The sequence below is a fragment of the Astatotilapia calliptera genome, chromosome 8, assembly GCF_900246225.1.
Source record: "Astatotilapia calliptera chromosome 8, fAstCal1.2, whole genome shotgun sequence".
In the NCBI taxonomy this organism is placed as follows: domain Eukaryota; kingdom Metazoa; phylum Chordata; class Actinopteri; order Cichliformes; family Cichlidae; genus Astatotilapia; species Astatotilapia calliptera.
Genome location: NC_039309.1, coordinates 1546505 through 1569036, shown reverse-complemented (window position 1 = coordinate 1569036; position 22532 = coordinate 1546505). Strand labels below are relative to the sequence as shown.

General features: G+C 41.8%; 1 protein-coding gene across 1 annotated transcript in view; it reads right to left on the bottom strand.

Moving 5' to 3' along the window:
* Window positions 1-22532, bottom strand: part of tcerg1l (transcription elongation regulator 1 like) — a 72984-nt gene that overhangs the window by 3470 nt on the left and 46982 nt on the right. The window contains exons 7-16 of the mRNA XM_026178571.1: window positions 20736-20878; window positions 20306-20374; window positions 20151-20226; window positions 17842-17921; window positions 15488-15606; window positions 10156-10307; window positions 9982-10069; window positions 9460-9562; window positions 2024-2113; window positions 1814-1932 (exon numbers count right to left, since the gene is read on the bottom strand). Of these exons, the coding sequence (XP_026034356.1) occupies window positions 1814-1932; window positions 2024-2113; window positions 9460-9562; window positions 9982-10069; window positions 10156-10307; window positions 15488-15606; window positions 17842-17921; window positions 20151-20226; window positions 20306-20374; window positions 20736-20878 (1039 nt within the window). The remainder of the gene's footprint in view (window positions 1-1813; window positions 1933-2023; window positions 2114-9459; window positions 9563-9981; window positions 10070-10155; window positions 10308-15487; window positions 15607-17841; window positions 17922-20150; window positions 20227-20305; window positions 20375-20735; window positions 20879-22532) is intronic.

Below are 22532 nucleotides of genomic sequence, written 5' to 3'. Positions count from 1 at the left end.
TTCAATTCAAGTTGGAGCTGTCACACCACTCTACAAACTCCTGCAGAGTGGACCCGTGGTGTTGTGAGGGGCCTGACAGCAGTGACAGGAGAACTGTGTCGTCAGCATATTTAACCAGGTGACAGTTGGGCTGTGTGGATCTGCAGTCATCGGTGTAGAGGATGAAGAGAAGGGGGGAGAGCACACAGCCCTGGGGGGAGCCAGTGGAGGTGGAACGGAGACCGGAGAGAGTTGTTGACCCGAACTTTCTGAGTCCTGTTGGTCAAAAAGTCCAATATCCACAGGATTAGCTGCTCATCAGGTGGAAAGTTTAGTGGGCAGGATACGAGGCTGCAGAGTGTTGAACGCTGATGAGAAATCAGCAAACAGAAGTCTGGGGGAGGAGTCAGGAGCTCCAGATGTTTGTGGATGGAGTCCAAGATGAAGATTTTTGCGTCATCTACACCTCTGCATGGATGGTAAGCAAACTGGAGTGAGTCCATCAGGGGTCAGTTGCTCTTACGATGTGCTGTTTTATGATCTTCTCCGTCGAGCGGAAAAGTCGGAGACTGGGCTGCAGCTGCATCTGCAGCTGGATGAGGGAGTCCCTGGTGTAGGTGAGCCTTGGGGTCATGTTGAAGTGTTGGAAACAAGTCCGAAAAAATCACAAAAATGAGGAAAAGGAAAATAATACAAATATACCGAGTAGACGGCGAAATACAACAACAAAAAGAGCAGCGACCCGGAACTGGATCTCGGAGATTTGTCAGTTTAAGTATATCCTTCATGAAATTAATAACAAAAAAGGAGAATATGCCCCCTCATCTTAAAACTAATTTTTATGAGAATGGTGAGAAGACAGGCAGGCTATTAGCAAGACAACTTAAGCAAATGAACAATCAGAATGTTATTACAGCAATAAAAACGATGCTAAATTAGTTACATCCTCTTCGGAGATCAACATGATTTTTAAAATATTTGATCAAGTATGGATTTGCTAAATGCATTCTTTGATAAAAGGAAAATAAATAAAAATTTCACAAGAGGGTAGGGACAAATTGGAAACTCCTGAGGTAGATGTAAGGAAGGTATCCATGCAATGAAAGCTGGAAAGTCACCGGGAATAGATGGCTTCCCGGCAGAGTTTTATCACAGATTTATAGACTTGCTATGTCCACTTTTAACTGAAGTATTACATGAAGCGTTTGAATATGGACGGCTCCCTGCAAGTTTTAATCAGGCAGTGATATCACTAATCCCAAAAGGCGACAAGGATTTAGTAACAAGGCTTGTACTACCACAAATTATCCATCAAGTAGGGTTTATCAAGAATAGATCTGCTTCCGATAATATGACATTACTACACCTGCTGTGGCGGAATAGAAATAACAAATCCTGTATTGGCTATATCTTTAGATGCACAGAAGGCTTTTGATAGGGCGGAGTGGAGTTTTCTGTTTACGGAAAAATTTGGAAAAGGTGACAACTTTTGCAGATAATTTTTATTTGTTGTTGTTTTTGTTTGTTTGTTTGTTTGCTTCTTGCTTTTGGTTCTTGTATTTTTTGTTATAAAATGCAAAATCTGATAAATACTTGAATTGTACAAACAATAAAACAGTTATGTTTCCGGAGCTGAATTAGCCTAGTTCTCTAATTCTTGGTGCTAATGAATCATTCTCCAATGAATTTTATTCTGGTAGAAATACCTCATCTGCATCTCCAGTTTGTCCCAGCGACTGGTCGATAAACAGCTGCCAGTCGAGGTGAGGTCATATTTTACAGGAACATAGCTGAATAATTAAGAGTGCTTCTCTGAATAATGAATGAGGAATACCTGCTGGTGATCTTTGCTTCCTCCAGCAGCTGTTTGAACTCTTCTCTGGCTTTCTGCAATTTACTCTTCTTCTCTTTGTACTCATCCTTCATCCTGCTCTTCACAAACTGATCAAACACCTGGACGCATACAGGTAACACTGATGTCATCGTGACATCATGACATTGCATGAAAATGTTAGAAATGAAAGTAATCTTTAATTTGCCAAACCTGTTTCCTCTGATCTGAAGTCAGCAGCAGGTATCGAGGGTCAAATACCATCTTATGAAGCTCCTTCTCCCAGGTGGAGAATGCAGACACCTGAGGAGAGCCACAGGTCAATATTTAAATTTAATGGTTCAATCTGTATTTATCCTGGCAGGGTGACTCTTAATAAATCTAATTTATATGGAGGTGCATTACACATATTGACTAAGATCAATAATGCTATCTATACAGTTTTTTTAATCTTCAAACCAACATGAGGTGAAAAAGAAACAATTTTAAACACAAATACAAAAAAGACACAGATACACGTAAAACATAATTTTAAGTCGGAGAATTGTGGCTGTGATGAAGCTCAATTCTGTCTTTCAGTGAATGAAGATCGATCATTGTTCTTCAGATAGTGGGGGTCTGATCCACCAAATCCAGCAGGATAGGAGTAATGATGGATCCAAAAGTGCAGACTCAAAACAAAGATTTATTACCACATGACAAAAACAAAAAACTGGCTGAACTGGGAATACAGAAACTAAACTGGCAGGCAGATGGATGGAACACACAGCGTGGGATGATGGTACAAACAGAAAAGTAGAGTGTATAAACAGAACCTAAGGATTACCTATACTGGGAGAACTGACAAAACAGACCTAAAGCCTGTTGATACGGAGGGAGAAACTCAGGGAGATGACACAGAGGGAGCAATCAGTGAATGGGAGACAGAAGGGAAACACAGCTGGGCAAATCAGGGCAAAGCAGGGGAAGCAAAACCTGATACAATCAGTGCTGGGCAAGTTACTTTGAAGAAGTAATTAATTATAGTTACTAGTTAATTCTTCAGAAAAGTAACTGACTTAGTAACTGAGTTACAAGATCCTAAAAGTAATTAATTACTTCAAAAGTAACTATTGCGTTACCTTAAAAAAAAAAGTTTAACCAGGGTATAATTGTGCATTTTTTAGATTGTCCCGCTACATTTCACCTACAAAAACTATTTACAGCCTCACGTGTCTGAATTTACAGTTATGTTTTCATTTTGACAAACTGTATTAACACAATTGATCTAAAATCAGACAAAAAACATAAAATCCGAGTAGAAAAAGTTATATTTTTTACTGTAACAACCACAAACATGTTTATTGAATCATATTTCATAACTTGAAATGCAAATATAAATTGTCAATTTTAAAATCATATGCACAAGTTTTGCAAACAACAAAGTTATTTGCAGCCATTTACCTTTTACCCTTTTTTAATAACCATTTCACTAGCTGGGACCACATCCTCGGTAACGATGGGCGATGAGGGATGAGGAAGTGAAAACTGGTGCTGCGGCGACGGCTCTCGGGCCGGGCAGAACCCCCAAGAAATCATCCCCTACAGGAGTGAAGACTGGGCATTACGGAGGTCTTGGAGATTGTTGCGAATGTATAACTGGTAGGCTTGTGATGACCATCGACCCAGGAGCTTGATTAGGTGGTCAGAGATTCCTTTGCGGGAGGCAGAAGTTGCGGCGCCGATGAGAAAGGAATGGCCAGAGAAGAGATTTGGAGGAATCCCAGAAGACGAGAGCACTTGGCAAAAGTGTGAGAGGAACGATGACCTGGTCGGGGCGTGGCCAGATTCGGTGATGAACAGTGGATCTGAAGGTAAGGCGTGCTGAGATTTTCTGAGGTGGAGGTAATGGGTTACTGATTCGAAGGGACTTAAAGGTGAGTTTATTTTGAAATAGTATATAGGCGTGGGGCTGCCGGATTGATTAGTTTTGCTTCGTTTGAGGAAGAAAATGAGGCAGTCTTCGAAGACTGGGTGGATGTCGCTCAAGCACGGGTGAAGAGTCGAATGGGATTTCGAAGATGAGGAGGTGAATTTGGAACAGCGTAAGAAGCCGAAGAAGGCGAGCAGGAGTGTGCGTGCCAGGAAGTAGTCGCTACTTCAGCCGGAGGGTAGAGATGCAGCGATGTAGAAGATCTGAAGTTAGGGGTAAGCGGTGTAGGGTCGTGGCAGGTGACTGGCGCTGGAGACCTTTGATGAGTAATGATATCTGGGACGACATAATGGTTGGGCATGGCGAACCTGTGAGCAGCTTGGCAAAGAAATTGATGCCGCTGAGGTACGTGTTCATGGTGGGAATCTTATTCTTTTTTTTATTTTTTTTATTTCCAAATTTGTTTTATTGATTTCAACAATGACATACAAAGTTAGCAACAGCAAAGTCAATCTTGATTTCAGAACAGTTGTATGTCCATTATACCCTCCAACCCCCCTAACCCGAATTCTCCCCCTACCAGGTCCACACTAGATATGACGCCGCAGAGAACCAGTCTCTGCCCACACACACACACACAAAAAACCCCCCAAAAAACCAAAAACACATCTCAAGACCCATATACGTAACAAGCATAACCCCAAAAAACAACAACCCCCCCGCAAAAAACAAACAAAAACAAACAAAACAAAAACAGAGAAAACAAAAGCAGAGAAGGGACCAAACAAAACAAAAGGAAAAACAAGTAGATAAGGTATAAATAAGATTTAAAAAATAAATAAAAAAGATATAAAAAATAATTTAAAAAAGAAATAAAAAAAAAAAACTTTATAATGTAGCTTCGCTCAGTTCACTTCAGACTCAGTGATGGTGTCCACCAGCAAGAGAAATGATTTCCAGATTTGGTTAAATTCCTTAATAGAACCTTTTAGAGAGAATCTAAGTTTTTCCAACTTTAAGTTAAAGAGTACATCTCTCACCCAATGATCATGAGTTGGGGGGTGGGGAAACTTCCACTTCAACAGAATAAGCCTCCGAGCTAGTAAAGTGGTAAAGGCTAGGGCCTGTTTGAGGGGGCCAGATGAGTTCAAGTCGAGGGGAATGCCAAAAATTGCGGAGAGTCTAAAATTCTAGTGTCTAAAATTGGGCAGACCAAGACCACCGTCAGCTTTAGAGGACCGAAGAATAGACTTGCGAATTCTAGCTTGTTTCCCTCCCCATATGAAATGTGACAGAATCTTTTCTAACTTGTCAAAAAATGCCTTGGTAAGAAAAATTGGGACATGTTGAAAAAGATACAAGAATTTTGGGAGGACACTCATCTTTATCAGGTTAACTCTCCCTGCCACTGACAATGGTAGAGAAGTCCAACAGTCACAATCTTTCCCAACATTTTCTAGTAGGGATAGGAAGTTCTCCCTCATCATTTTAGGTATAGAAGAGGAAATAAAAAAACCCCAAATATCTAAATCCGGTTTCTGTCCACTTAAAAGGCACTATTGAGTGGGGAAGAGCTCTGGCCAGGGAATTGAGGGGTTGCAACTCGCTTTTTTGATAATTGAGCTTATATCCTGACAGTGTACCATATTGGTCCAGTATGTCAAAAAGCACCGGGAATGAGTTTAGAGGGTCAGAAATGTACAGGAGCAAGTTGTCTGCATAAAGAGAGAGTTTGTGGGTAACACCGGACCTTGCAATGCCTTTAAATCTATCCTCTGAACACAGCCATATTGCAAGAGGCTCGATAGCAATATGAGAGAGGGGTGAGAGAGGGCACCCTTGCCTAGTGCCCCTCTCAAGTGGAAAAGGCAAAGACAAGTTGTTGTTAGTACGAATACAGATGGATGGCGAGGAATATAGTAGCTTAACCCAGAGAATAAAGTCAGCCCCTAAGCCAAACCTAGCCATCACCTCATAGAGGAAGCTCCACTCGACGCGGTCGAAAGCTTTCTCCGCGTAAAGAGATACCACAACCTCTGGAATTGAGTTGCACGATGTGTGGATAATATTCAAGAGGCGTCTTGAATTGTCATATGAGTGCCTGCCGGCCATAAATCCCGTCTGATCAGAGGCGATAATTTGTGGCAGAACACGTTGTAGCCTAAGTGTGAGGATTTTAGATAGTATTTTAAAATCAATATTTAAAAGAGAAATTGGTCTGTAACTGCTGCACAACAGAGGATCCTTATCCTTTTTCAAGATTAAACAAATAGTAGCTTCAGACAAAGTCTTGGGTAACTGACATTTTGAAAAGGCTTCATTATACATTTCTTTCAACAATGGTGCCATAAGATCAGAATTAGCTTTATAGTATTCTGCAGAGTAACCGTCAGGGCCCGGCAATTTACCTGTCTTTAAGGATTTAATGGCTTCTTGTACCTCTACTACAGTAATAGGTCCCCCTAATCCCTTCATCAGATCTCTATTCTTGTAAAATGTATATTTTGGAGAGTTTCTTCTGATAGAGGGGGAGAGCTTGAAGTGTACAGATTGGAATAGAAACTAACAAATATTTCATTAATTCCCTCTGGGTCCGATATTATGTCACCAGCAGCAGACTTGACCTTTGGGATTAGCTTGGAGGTTGCTTCGGCACGGGCTTGATAGGCCAGAAGTTTCCCTGCCTTGTCGCCGGATTCAAAAAAGCGTTGCTTTGTCTTAATTAATTGAACCATAGCTGTTGCGGTGGTGGTTAAATTGAGCCTGGCTTGAACTTTCACACGTTCTGTATAGAGGTTAGGATCTGGGTTCGATGCATATCTGCCATCTAGATCTTTGATCTTATTCAATACACTGGACGTGTAAGATAACTCTTTCTTCTTTAAATTTGACACAAAGACTTTCGACGTTTCCCATAATACCTCTTGACACTTCAGTAGAGTCATTCAACTCAAGGAAAAGTGAGAACTGTGACCTCAAAAAATTTGTGTAGTCATCCCTTATCAACAGGCTAGAGTTAAATCTCCAATGTTTAATGGGTCGAGACGGGGTCGCTAATACCACATCAAAAGAAACTGGTGGCGATAGCATGATACTGACAATGGCTAATTTTACAGAGAAACCTAATATCGACAAGGAAAAAGTCTATACGTGTATATGTATGGTGGGGATGAGAGAAAAAGGAAAATGCCTTAGTAGTAGGATTCGCATGTCGCCATGGATCCACAATCCACAGCTGAGTTTTGAAAAATTCTGGGGTTTTAGCAGATTTATTCAGGGAACAGGCCTTAGTTAACGATCTATCCAGCAGAGCGTCCTGAACCAAGTTAAACTCACCTCCAATAATAAGATGATAGTTTTCCAAATTTGGAAGTGAAGAGAAAAGTTTAGCTATAAAAGAGTCGTCGTCCCAGTTCGGCCCGTACACGCTAGCCAGTATCACAAGTGAGCCCTGCGAGTTTCCTGACACAAATGTGAAACGGCCATCTGGATCAACAATAACTTTATGTTGCTCAAACAGAATATTATTACGAATAAGAATAGTTGTCCCTCTAGCCTTGGCGTTAAATTTGGAATGATATATATTGCCGATCCAGTTTCTCTTGAGTTGCCTCACTTCTTTGTTGCAGAGATGCGTCTCTTGAAGAAAAAACACATCTCCTTTAAGCTGCTGTAAATGTGCCAGAACTTTGTTAATTTTGGTTGCATTCCCCACACCTCTCACATTCCAGGAGACAATTCTAAGACCATTGATTGTGCTCGACATATATGTCGGCAAGGTCTCACTATGAAAATATAGTGAGACCTTGCCGCCTCACTACATTTTCAATATTCTGCTAGATAAAATTGAGGAACTAGGATGTATCTTACTATACTTTTGTACTACTTTTGTATCTTACTATACAAAAACGGACAGAAGAAAAGCACAAAAAAGGCAGGCTGAGGTATTGTTGTCCTCCATTTGTACATGGCAGGAATCAAACTGTAGGAGAGGCAATAATAATGAAAGAATGTGTGCTTATATAAAGTAAAACAGTATATACATATATGTGTACGTAGCAGACTAGCATGCCAACAGTGGCATTAGAACAAAATATAAACAGGGGTATTGTAAAGGAAAATGAAAGAAAAACACTATATACATATGAACAGTATCAACAGGAACAAAAAAGTATAAAATCTACAAATATACAATTGGGTGTAAAAAAGAAAAAAGTACATATGTAAATAAATACAGTTTGGGTCATTGCACATAGAATTTAGTATTGCACAGTGGTGGTTTACAGACGGACATGGGAAAAATCAGAGGGTGGGACTGATGGTTATGGCCTTTGGGAAGAAACTGTTCTTCAGTCTGTGGGTCTTTGTGCTGATGCACCTGTAGCTCTTCCCTGAGAGAAGCAGGCTGAACAGGTCAAAGCCAGGGTGGGACTGTCCTTGATGGTGTTTGTTGTTCTGTTGAGGCAGTGGGAGGAATGAATGTCCATCAGGGAAGGGAGATACAATACAATAATACATTCTCTGTATGTATTATTGTAGGGTCTACCTTACAATATAAAGTGCCTTGCAGCGACTGTTGTTGTGATTTGGCACTATATAAATAAAATTGAATTGAATTAGAGGGCAGCTGATGATCTTCTGTCCTGCCTTGACTACACTCTGAAGTCTCACTGTCTGCCTTAGTGCAGCTGCTGTTGGGCCTTCTTGATGACCGCTGAGATGTTGTCTGTCCAGGAGATGTCAGCAGAGATGAGGACACCAAGGAACCGGAAGTATGTCTGTGAAGGTTCTCAGTCATCCAGGTCATCATAGTCTAAGGAGCTTGCAAAGAAAAGCGTCTGGACTTCTTTAAGTTACTTGAAGACGTTTCACCTCTCATCCGAGAAGCTTCTTCAGTTCTAAGGTCAAATGGTGGAGAGTCCCAGATATAAACCTAGTGGGAGTATCCCCCCACAGAGGGACAAAAGGACCCCTGATGATCCTCTAATCGCCTGAGCCAAGGTGTGAAACTGGGTGTGGGTCCCAATCAGCCAGAGTTTCGGGTGTGTTCATTGTGAAACCTGGTCCCACCTTATCATGCGAATTCCTGAGGTCAGATGGCCCAGGATGTGAGTGGGCGTTAAGGCGTCTGGGAAGGATCTCAAAACTGGATTATAGATGGCAGAGAGTTGGTGTCGTAAACCCCGCCTCTGTTCAAAGATGGTGTGAAGCAGTCTTTGTGGTGGGCCTGGCACTGCGTCTGAGGGGAGTGTAGGCTGGGGGAGAGCAGGAGGGAGAGGTGGTCGGCTGGCCAAGGTGGGGGAGGGGTATGGCTCCATATTCACGCTTGATGTTGGAGTAAACATGGTCTGGAGTTTTCTCTCCCCTGGTGGGAAATTCGACATGCTGATAGAACTTTGGGAGCACAGTCTTTATGTTAGCCTCATTAAAGTCACCTGCAATTATGTGGGCCCGCTGATAGAGAGCGCTGTGTTTACATTGGTATCAGGTGGAATGTACACAGACGTGATGATCACTACTGTTAGCTCTCTCTGTAGAGGTTCGGGGAGCAGTGACTGTTTATAATTGTCCCGTTGATGCACCAGCTTTCATGCACGTAGATACACTTCTTTTACCTGTAAAATGTTGCTGTATCCTGAGAGTTTTCACAGTATTTCCAGTGAAACATTTGTACTTCAGGTGTAATTGTACTTCAGTGAGTGCTTGTGTACAGCATGTGTGTTGAGTTTAATGTTACCCCTCTCTCCAGCATCATTTCCTTGAAGTGAGCGATCCGGAGTTCCAGTGGGAGGAGCTGAACCCCTCCTGGATGGGGAACGAGAGACATCGACTCCTCTGTTCTAAAAATAAAGAACCAATGATGGTAAAAATGGTAAATGGCCTGTATTTATATAGCGCTTTACTAGTCCCTAAGGACCCCAAAGCGCTTTGCACTACATTCAGTCATTCACACACTGGTGATGGCAGCTACATTGTAGCCACAGCCACCCTGGGGCGCACTGACAGAGGCGAGGCTGCTGGACACTGGCGCCACCGGGCCCTCTGACCACCACCAGTAAGCAACGGGTGAAGTGTCTTGCCCAAGGACACAACGGCCAAGATTGTCTGACCCAGGGCTCGAACCGGCAACCTTCCGATTACAAGACAAACGTCCATCTCTTGAGCCACAGGTTGGTGATGACATCAGCAAAGCAACATCTTTACTTTTACTAACAAAATAAACAAAAACACTTTCACCTCCTGCATCGTTTAGACTCACCTGTTCCTCTTGGTGCTGTGTTTAAGGTCATTATCTTCATCTTCATCATTCCTATGGAGACCAGTTGATTGACAGCTAGAGCTGATTTCTGTCAGGAAGATGTAAAATCCATAGTTAAAGAGTGAAGTGAGACAGTTGAGACACAGGTGAAGGATAGAGAGGTGAGGGTCAGACCTGAAGGTGAGGTCTTCTTTCTCTTATGGGGCGGGTCCTCGATGATGCGGCTGATGTCTCGATCAATCAGCTCTCCTGGTCTCTCCCACACAGAGAGATGGATTGTGGGATTGAAGAAGAACACTCTGTCATCTCCAGTCCAGACCACACACCTGAAGACACACATGCACACATGGGTGAATCACGAAACGAGGGTCATACTATGAGCCTCACTGCCCTCTAGATAAGGGCCAATCTTCAGAAGTGAATCATCTACCCTGAGCACCATCTTGAGTCTCCTCCCATGAAGACTTTTGATAGGGTGGAGGTCAAACAGGGCTGAAACATCTCTGATTATTGATCCTTACTGACAAGCTAATTATGTGCGGCTTCAGTCTCACAGAGAAGAATACAAACAAAAGATCGAAAAAATAAAAGAATGTCTGTATAACACATAGGGCTGCCACGATTTGTCGACTAGTCACGATTACGTCGACTATCAAAATCGTCGACGACTGATTTAATAGTCGACGCGTCGTTTGAAGCTTTGTAAGATCCCAAAAGACGCAGGAATAAGTAGCAGGATTTAAGAGTGTAATAACGGACTGAAACAGAAGATGGCAGCACAGCATGTACAAGGATGCCAGCTGCCGTTAAACCCCGAAGAAGAAGAAGCTGTGTCCCAGAATTCATAGCGCAGCCCAGCTTAGTTTCCAACAATGGCGGCAGCTAGTTAGTTTTAATATTACTCTTATTATTCTTTCTGGGTCACAAAATAAACGTTTAACATATTTTCAGGCGAGAATGTAGCTGTGTAAACCTCAAATATCTGCTCAGTTTATCAGGACACCACATATTTTCAAAAGCGCTCCGACGTTTTCAGAGACGTCTGTTACCCACTAGCTCGATAGCTAGCCGGGGGCTAGGCTCACTAGCGCCGTGAGAACACCGGACTCCCGGCAAATCGTTTTCAAACCCACCACCGTCTTTCCCTACTCAGGTTAAACATGATATATGAGTCACTTAGATAACTTAAAAATGTTATTGTTTGGCTTTTTTTTTTTTTTTTTTTGTATTTTATTTGTTCCTGAGTAAATCTGTTTGGCTGAGATTAAAGTTATAGTTTTTACACAGCTGAATAAACGTCAAGCAGACAGCTGATTATCAGAAGTGTGAGATGCTGGAGAATTTACTCCGGTGTCCTGTTATATTTTAGATAGCAAGGAGTTTATTAAACTTCACCGAAACAATCTGCAAATTTCATTAAAATTGAATAAACTATCATCTTGTCTTTATTTTTAGTTAGCACCTTAAAAGCTTAAAGCTGTAAGCTAATGATAGTTATATAAGAGCAGATGCTGCTGGTGCAATAAGCTGTAGTTTTACGTCCAGTGATGGTTGCTGCATTTTATTTTTGAAGGACTTTTTGTTTATTTTGGATGATGATGATGATCTGATTAGTCGACTAATCGCATAAATAATCGGTGACTAGTCGACTATCAAAATAATCGTTTGTGGCAGCCCTAATAACACATATTTTGTGCACTTAACAGCTCCTTTCAAACATGCCTCGGCGTGTACATGCACATCGATATATATGAAAGTAACCACATCACTGATAGATGGGTAGATACACACATATACTTACTATAGTATAAATAGGTTTGCTTATTAAATATGGTATAACGATTATGGGGTATGTATTGTATGGAAGTACTCTGGGTACATGTATATGAATGTAAATGTATGTGTAGAGGCTAAGCCTACGCTTGAAGTCTCTGAGGTGTTCGTTGGCGGGGGTGACGCGATGCCACTGTTATGAATGAAACCTGTTACAGTCCAACAACTCCAGCCGTACTTCTCCATTTAACAGCTTTATTCCACTTCCATCAGTTGCATTTGTTGTTAACAGTTCTCTTCATATTTAAAAAGAACAGATCCTAATAGTCATGCAAAGTCATGAATAAAAGCCTTGTTGTATTTCGGCGGTCGGTAGAGTTTTAGAAGAATCGGCCATATCCAATAATTGAACTCCAAAGGCAGGGGAGGTAGGGGAGGGGAGCTGCCGAATTTTATGTTTATTTTCAAAAACCAAGGTTAAGCTACCACCTCTGCCCGTAAGCCTAGGTGAGCTGAAGAAGGCACAGTCTGGAGGGAGAACCTCCGAGAAGGCGAACGACTCACCAGGGCGAAATCAAGTCTCCGTCAGGAACAAAACGTCCAGCCCCGAGGTGAGGAAAAAGCCATTTAAAACAAAAGTCTTATTCACCAGCGACCTTACATTTAGTAGAGCCATCTGTTTCATGGGCGCCATGTCTCTACTCGTAGTGCGTCGCAAACGGCTTAGGTTGCTGTGATCCACGCCACCTCTGGAAGACGTTATCCAGGTCCTGGGAGGACTGGGTAGACTTACTGCCCGACAAAGCAGAGCCACCAACAGCTAAGCGATCTGACAAGAGCGATGAGCATAATACCAAGAGAATGAGGAGTGCGATGCAAAAGTCAAAAAAGAGGGTTCGAAAGGAGAGGCAAGGACGACAAAAACTTGAAACTGGTATTCAATACCAGTGTTGGGTAAGTTACTTTAAAATAGTAACTTAGTTACATTACTAGTTACTTCTCTCAAAAGTAACTCAGTTACTTCAAGTTACTCATTACTTTCAAAGTAACTAGTTACTAGGGAAAGTAAATTTGGTTTTGCTCAGAATTCTCTTGTTAATGTGTTGCTTCCATAACTTTGCCAGTCTTCTAGCTTGCTTACTTGCCACAGTGCACTGTGCCACCTACCAATAGAAAGGAAAAGATAATGTGCACATTTCCACGAGAGAAATCCCACGCCTGGACTGTCATTGACTGCTGCCATGATTCTAGCCTACGTCACAGCGTCATGTGCGCCTTTTACATCCAACACAAAAACTGCAGTCGTGGTGCTTTCGATTGTACTCAGAACTCGGAAATTCTGCCTTCTGAATAGGAAGATGTAGGTAACAGCAGACTGCAGATGAGCTGCATACAGAGCTGGACTGGGACAGAAAATTGGCCCGGACATTTTGACTAGAGACCGGCCCACCATTATAGGAAAAATCATAAAGCCTTTGAATGAAAATAAACACTGTTGTGACAGTGATGTGCACTGTTCTGATGGTATATATGCATCAATCTATCAATCGTTTGTTGTAAGATTCAGATAATTATTTTTTAAAAGCGAGACATTTTAAATGAGAATAAGAAAGAAAAGTATTTCTTTGTGCCCCCCTCTCCCTGTTAATGCCCTACCTGCCCCCCTGGCAACACTTTGCTAGACCCGCCCCTGCACAGTTACCAGCTGTCAGCTGCTTAGAAAAGGATCCTGGTGTTATTTGTCTCTCAGAAACAGTTCATAACTTCAACTCATTCATGTCACCTAAAAGGTAAACCTGTTTCTCCATCACCTGTTCAGCTCTGATGATTCAGTAAAGACATCTCCTGGTTTCATCTTCATGTTTCCCTCTCACCACATATCCAAACCGACATCATGACCAGCAGCTTTACAGCTGTGGCTCCAGCAAACATCAGCTGATACTAGAAATTAATATTAAATAAATTCTAACAACAGCTGATCAAGCTTAAACGTGCTGCTGTTGTTTAGCGCGACATCCGCTGGTTTCTTCTTTCTTGCGCAAAGTGGGCGATAAACAAACGAGAGAAAAGCCGATCAGCTGATCATTGATCAGTTTCATGATTGAAGTAGAAAGAGGAGAGGGAGGGGGGGAGAATGAGAGAAGAAGAGGCAGCTGTGCAGCAAAGACACAGAATAACTCCAGCTTTGTGCCTTTTTCATTGTAGCTGAATTACGGGACAAACTGTTCCTTTTCACCTCAATAAGAAACGCGTAATATTTTCTCTGAATACCAGACGGGACGGTTGGCAACTCTAATAACTTATGAACAAAATAAGGTTCAACATCATTAACTTCATAGCACCACCCAGCTGTATAGAAACTCCGTCATGCTAGCTAGCACGCAGTAGGAAAAAGTCAGCACAACGAAAATAAACTCCACCTAAACTTGGTTCATATCTGACCCAGAGAGACTGCAGGTCATAACTTCTTACCTGAAGTTCAGTTCACACTTGGACCGGCGGCCGCCTCGGGTCTCTTTTCCTTCTGCGTCCCCTTTCCTTCATCCACCTGCTGGCCTCCACCACTTGCTAATGTTACTGAATCTGTGGAAGCTCCGCGATGCCACCACACGAAGTAACGAATAACGACCCTATCTAAATCCCAGTAACGACTAACGCGTTCCTGATTTTGGCATAATAACTAGTTACCGTGCTCGTTACCACAATAATAACGTAGTTACTGTAACGCGTTACTTAATAACGCGTTAGTCCCAACACTGCTCAATACCTACTGCACATTCCACTTTGTATTATCTCTGTCCTGTCTTTGTTTATCGCACAGTTAATATTATATAGTTACCATTATAGTATTGTATAGAATTGTATAGTTAGTAATTAGTACCTTTTTATCCCTTAATTTTACCGAAATTTAGCATGTTATTTATTTCTAATTCCTAGTTTTATATCTCTTGGAGATATATCCTTTATATATTTATAAATACACCATGGGGGGCTTAGGGTGAAACAGCATTTTGGTACACTGTACACTGTGTATACTACTATATTGACAATAAAGCTCTTGAATCTTGAATCTTGTGTTCAATTTCCCCATCAGGCCTGGGCTCTTTCTGTGTGGAGTTTGCATGTTCTCCCCATGTTTGTGTGGGTTCCCTCCGGGTACACCGGCTTCAATGTTGAAAATGGACAGGACAGGGACATAAATCAGGACAGGGGAGAGGCATATGACAGTGTCCAGTAAGTTCAGGTTCACGACTCCAGGAGCTTAAATGGTTCAACTAAATCCAGGAGCTGAGTGGCTGTGGAAGATAATGGTAAAGATGGATGACTGCTCTGTCATTCTCTAATAAAACAAGACAAATATTCTGTGATTAAATGATTCAACTTTTGTATTCATACAGTAACACAAACATGACCTGAAAAACAGAAAAGTGAAGTTATAGTTGCTACAGACTGAGGGGCATGATTTTTCTCAGACCCACAGATGACAGTCTGTACAATCAGCATCCTCAGCGCCGTTGTATTTTTTGTTTGCAGTCTTACCTTTAAAACACAAAACAACCAGACGACTGCATCGGTTCATGGTTGCCTTGGTAACACCAGAGAGGAGTCACAGTACAAACAGTGGAAACGTCCAGATCAGCCACTGATGAATTTTTAATGAATTTAGGCTAAAACATGTCTGAAAAATCAATAATCATCAATAACAACAATAATGTTACAGAACAATGGTTACCATGGGGACCCAGGCACAGGAGTTGAGGCGACAGGGCGCTTGTCTTTCCTTCTTCCTTCTCTTATGTCCTCCTCCTCTTCATCATCATCCTCTTCTTTGTGTACAGACACACTGACACACTGCAGCAGACACACACACACAACAATGTTATTGCTCTACAAGCATCAAAGTATAGATAAAAAAATGGGGCTTTTGTTTGTAGTTGTTGGCTTTACACAGTAATCTAAGGCTATATTTGAATTCTGTTTTCATATTCTTTACTTTCAGACTCCCAAAAGTTTGATTCTGTTCATCTGGACGTTTTCAGCGGGAGAAATGTTTCATCACTCATCCACTCTCGGCTGACTGCAAGTTTCCAACCTTATAAACAGGACATTTGCACAATGACTGAAACTGTCCCACTGGTGAACAACGGGCTGGAAGGTCAGTTCCTTGATACGTAACACGCAAATTGCCATGACCATTGATCATCATCAACAACAACAACAAAACCAACAAACACTTAAGGTAGTGTTTATAAGGTTGGAAGGAGTCACGTGGATGAGTGACGAAACGTTTCTCCCACTGAAAATGCCACGTCCAGATGAACAGAATCAACTTACCTGGATGATTGAGCATGCATCAAGACGTTACTTTCAGACTAGAGATGCAACGATACCAATTTTTACAAACCGATACGATACCGATACTTGGATCTGAGTACTTGCCAATACAGAGTACAAAAACCGATACTTCTACCACACACACACACACACACACACACACACACACACACACAAATGCAATGAATTGAAAGACAGGTTTTATTTTATTCTCTGCCGATAAAAAATAAAATCTTAATAAAAATGACCACAAAAAAATTTCAAGTGAAAAATAAGCACTTCTGTTAAATTATTGCAGAGTGTCCATATTGTAAACAAACAAACAAAATAACGAAAGTATTTGGCACTGACGAACTCCCCATCTGCCCGTGGATCATCAGTCCACTGTGACGTTAAACCGAGGACTGACATCGCGCACACACTGCTGTCTTTACCTCTTCAGAAAGTTTTGGCACCATTATCTCCCTGATGTGTGGGCGGCTGGGAATTTCATATCGCGGCTCAAGTGTGCTGAGAAGAATCCTATGTTTTCCACGACTGGCATTGGCTGGTCATCCAGAGCGATAAAATGAGTCAGAGCCTCTGTTGTTTTAACTGCCCGTGGATTTTCTCTTGACATTTTTCATCACTTTTCCAAAACCTGAGTTAAAGTTGGCTGTTCCGGTCCACACTGCTGACATTTTGTTTTTAGTCTAACTACAGAAGCCTCCAGTTTCTCTTTTTTTATCTGGAGCCGCCAGTCTGACTCGCCTAACCCTGTGCCTGTTTAGCGCGAGATGTCCCCCTAGTGGCCAATCTAAAGAACTACAACAGAAATGACATGCCACCATCTGATTAATGAAATAAGTTAGTATCGGTTCATGGTATTGGTTAACTTTTACGAGTATGAGTACACACACATTTTACAGTATTGGTCCCGATACCCGATACCAGTATCGGTATCGGTGCATCCCTATTTCAGACTGTTTCAGACTGCAAAAAAGAAAAAAAAAGAAAAAAAAGAAAAACATCTATAACCCTCATCAAATGAACATTAGTCATTCATTTGATGTCCCTCCTGTGACCAGTTCCAGAGTGATTGAGTAAAGTTACTGGCAGATGCTAGAATGAAATTGACCTCAAGGAGATACTGTATATGGTGCTGCACAAAAAAACGCCTTGCAGTTGCTTTGGTTGCTAGCATGTTGATGTGGTTGTTAGTAGTTTGTAGGATGCTGTTTTATCTGTGAACACTGAAACTATTCCCTAAGTGGTAATGACACTGCAGAAAGTGTAACACAAACTGAAAATAGAGAAGGTTCTCTCTTTTCTACTTTGCATCGTCCTATCTCATGCTTCATTAGAGCTCCTCCTAAAGTAAATGGTGAATGTTTGCAGACAAGTGCATCTCTTCTAGACAAGCTATGGGCTAAAGTAAATGATCAAAGCGATTTTAAGGAGGTTTTTGGTGGAGCTTTCTCTTTAAGACCCATTTAACCTAACAACTTCCAAAAACCACTCACCAACCAGTCTAGGAATATACATATTTCCTTTGAGACCTACAGTTGCCAGGGGGTCGCCTACTGGGTTTCAGGTTTGTGTGACTGTGGCCAGCTTTGTGTGACTCAGTATCCTGATTGATGTTGAACCCAGATAATGGAAAGATGCCCATTTCAGGTGATTTTGTGTTAAACAGCTGTGTCTTTACAGAAAGAAAGGTTGTAATTTTGCTAGAATTATCTGAGTTTTATTTTGATTTAAATGGATCCTCACCTGTCTGTCTTCTGGTTTCTTTGTCCTCAGCAGTAATGCTCCTTGATAGGAAAGCTTTCCTCCACCCGTTCCTCGTTTCCCTGACAAACAAAACAAATAAAACTTATTGCCCATACAGGATACCTGGATCTGAACTGGGCAGCACAGACTTTCTCCAACAGGTGAACTCATTGAAGAACTGCAAGGAAAACAGTCAAACAAGCCAAGTGGCTCTCCTTTGACCCTTGAACTCTAATTCATCTGCTCAGTAACAACTCTCTTCCTAGTTTGACTGTGAGAGTAAAAATGTAACAAGCTAAAAATATGTGACAGATGAACAGAATTCCTAAGGCTCAATGTTTGATACTCTGTGAGAAGATGAAACATTGTGACAACAGAAACATGGGTCATGGGAGCGTGATGTCAGAAACGATCAGTGACAGGATGATGAAGTCAGATCTGTTTTGCTCTGCAGACTAACCTAATCCTGACCAAACCTACTCACACCCTAACTTTTACTGCTCAAGAGTTGAAACACGGTGAACTAAAGGGTTAACTTCTGATTTGATTCAAGAAGGAGTTCTACTCTAAAATCATTGATTTCCACTTTTTAAAGAATTCTTATAGATTCATGACTTCATGCTCCTTTACCTCTGTCAGACAGCAGGTGAAGTTTAAACGCAAATGATCAGTATGTTTGATGGCTTCTTTCTACCTGCTTTGCTATTTATTTATTTTTAACATCCTTCAGCTTTAAGTGCCTTAAGATGGCTGTTGTTGTGAACTGGTGCTGTATAAACAAAAACCTAATGATCATGAAGGTCATTTTACATTTTACACAGCTCCATCTGTACTCCAATGGGATCTGCCTTGAGGTGTAGACAGGAAAGAAGTAGGGCAGATTTTTCTGATCAATCATTCAGAGGGAAACAGACAAGGGATGCTACCAACATGAACTTGCTGTGCAATAGAGTCAGGACCCTCAGAGGTACATTAGGCTATTTGCTCTCTGGATAATTTAACCCAGGGTCCCCCAACCCTTTTTGTGCCATGGACATGACTTAATAAATGATCAAATTGATTGATTGATTGATTTACTCTGCCTTATAGAAAAGTTGGGACCAACATAACATTTACATTTACAGTAATTGATTACACAGCAGTGGATAGTAGACTTTATCACAGTAGATGTCTTTCTGAAAGCGCTGTAACTAAATTTAAGAATATAATCCACCCACTGTTATCATCTTCAATGCCTCAAAACTACACCCTTTTTGCCTCCTACCTCAAAGCACACTGTACGCTGTTGATCTAACATGCTGCACAATAATCTTCAATATTTTATGTTTACTGCTATATACACATAGAGTACCACGATGGTGTTGTGTTTATTATATTGCTTTTTATTAGTTTTTGTTTGCTTGTTTTCTCTTTTTTTTTCTCTTAACAGGTGATCCAGGTGATATACATTTTTTGCCCCCCCCCTTCTTTGCCCTTCATCACTATTCCTCTGTTGTTTCCCTCCCTCCCCCCGGTGATGTCTGTCCCGTCTGTAACAACTGAAAATAAAATAAAATAAATAAATAATAACAACAAAGGTCAATCAAATGGACCAATACGGCCAAGCAGGGAAGGTCCACTTGGTAAAGTAATTCCATTGGGCTTCTCTCTTTGCCTTCAGACAATAATTCTGATGGCAAAAGAACCAAACGGGACAGGCGGCCAAAGAAAAATAAAAATAAAAGATGTATAACCCTTCCAGCTGAGGTACCTGAACTGCATATCAGTGTGGTATGAATGGCAGTTTTACAAAGTATTAATTTCTCGCTGAGTATCTGTGGCATCTTCTCTTTAAGTTTCCAACAAATGCCTAATTTCCATTACAACATGCACCATCCCTCTCTCACTGAAGCAGGCAGCAGATAGCCTTGTCAGTCCCAGGACTCAAATGTAAGACAGGGTAGCTAGTGCCGTCTAAGAGCTTTGGATCATCAACCTCAACATCTGGCTAAAGCTCTCAACCTGGCCTTCAACATATCTATGTATCTGTGCCAAAAACACAGACAGAAACAGGAGTGAATTATTGTGTATGATGGACACGAGATATTTATGGCCATCATTTACTTTATACAGCACATCATAATCAACAGTGAAATATTCATTTGCCACATGGTTGATTTCGTCCGCGTAAACAAAGATTTCAGTGTTTCAATCTGCTCTCATGGCTCAAAGGCATTTCATACACACAGTGTGCTTCTGTTTATGGCTGACACACACATTTACACAAACAACAGATGAACAGAGACATACTGAGAGACACGCTGTCTTACTGTGTCTGTAGTTTGTCAGCAAAGTGAATCTGGAAGAAAATTGTGAAGAAAAAAAAGGCTGAACTTCTTTGATCACCTGAAAGAGAAGAGATGTGATTAGCACAGCTTGAATGGACAGAAAGACAAACTGATGGACAGATCAGCTGGAGACTCACCTGGAGAGGTAACACAGGACACTTTTCAGTGCAGAGCTGAAAGGGACGAACAGGTCCAGAAACACACTGCTGAAAGACCGTGAGAGAGATGGGTTCTGACCACAACACCTGTTCACCTGTCTCACATCAGCCACTCAGCACCAGGAACAGCAATTCCTCCAAACTCCAGGTAGGTGAAACTGCTGCTCATCTCGTATAAGGTCACCCTGACTCCCGTTCAACACATTCAAGACATCTCTAACCAGGACATCTTGCTCTTATCTGGCTCCTCTTACTCTAACACCAGCCATCAGGCTGAGAGGTAACTTGGGGGTTGTAATTTAAGTTTATAATTCAGTTCAGGGTTTATCTATCTAGCTAGAAGCACATCTGCATCAAAAAGTGTTCATTGTGTTGATCACTTTGTAACATTGATGTGATAAATACTCACCTGAATGGGTGGTGTTGGTCTACTTTCACAGCTTATCATTGGCCGGAGCCATGTCACTCTTCGATGCTGATTGGGTAGAATGAGATGCCACGCCTCCTTGCGTCTCTGCTTGTGAAGGCCGGTCCATTCACAGTACATTACATCTACAACACAACACAGATCGTTTCAGTGAGTCCTTGATATTCAGCACTGTGGCACAGTGGATAGCACTGTTGCCTCACAGAAAGAAGGTCCTGAGTCAGTCCACCATCAGGTTGGGGTCTTTCTGGGTTGAGTTTGCATGTTCGCCCCATGTTTGTGTGGGTTCTCTCCGGGTACTCTGGGAGGGAGGATAGGTTAATTGGAAACTCTAAATTGCCCATAGGTGCAAATGGTTGTCTGTGTCTATGTGTTAGCCCTGCGACAGACTGGCGACCTGTCCAGGGTGTGCCCTGCCCCTCGCTCTAAGACAGCTGGGATAGATCCAGCCCCCCCACGCCCTGAAAAGGATAAACTGAAGAGAATAGATGGTTGATATCTGTCATGGTCTCCGCTCCTCGTCAGCTGACAGCCGTCAGGTGCTTTGTTTTTGTTTACCTTTCTCTCTCACCTGTGCTCTCCCTTTCTCTCTCGCCCTCTTCCCATTCTCTCTTTCTCCTGCCGGGGCGGAGCTCAGTATGGGCTCCTGCCCCTGGCCTACGCACCTGGAGGTGATCAGCACATCTGTCGCTGATCATGAAAGATTGGAACCCTTCTTAAGAGGGCGAGTCTGCTCTACTCGTCGCTGGATCGTTGAGCCATCAGCGTCAGTCGTCCTGTATTTTGTAAAGTCAGTTTGTGAGCATGTCTAAACCAGGAGACTAATGTTTTTTTTCTGCCTGTGCATAGATTGCCTCTGGACTTATTCTTCCCCTGTGCCTGGCGACTGAACGGGAGCAAGAGAGATAGAGGAAAGGAGAGGAGATGTGCTAGGACTGAATGGAAACCTTCCCTTCCTGGACTCCTGCCTCTTTCACTCCTGGACCCTGGAACCCCGGCCCCTTTTTTCCGTTGACACCATTATGTGTATATATGAATTCCACTGTAGGAAACACTGTAAATAAATGCACCTTTTGAAGACACTAGTGGTCTGCGCGTGAGTCCGATCTACGAAACTTGACAATATCCTTATTAAGGATGTAGATGACGGTTCTGCTGTTTTATGACTTCACAGCGATGCTTGTGAAGGTGGTTTAAACTGGTTCCAGGCTGGTTTAACTGAGGTTTCAGCTGAGGAGAATGTGAGGTGACTGAAATCTTTACATCATTTGATTATCTCTTATCTCTCCCGAGGTATTCACAGGACAGAGAGCTTATATAACTACCTAAACCCACTTTTTCGGTGCACTGGAGTAGTTTTTCCTCTGAGCTGCTAACCTTATTAGATGTTTTTTTATTTACTTGTACACACACACACACACACATATCGTTAGCTTCATAGCATAATTGCCTAAGTCATTTGACTAAGTCAAATGACTTAGGCAATTATGCTATGAAGCTAACGATATATATATATATATATGTATATATATATATATATATATATATATATATATGTATATATATATATATATACACATACAGGGAGTGCAGAATTATTAGGCAAGTTGTATTTTTGAGGAATAATTTTATTATTGAACAACAACCATGTTCTCAATGAACCCAAAAAACTCATTAATATCAAAGCTGAATGTTTTTGGAAGTAGTTTTTAGTTTGTTGTTAGCTTTACGGGGCGATCGTGGCTCAAGAGTTGGGAGTTCGCCTTGTAATTGGAAGGT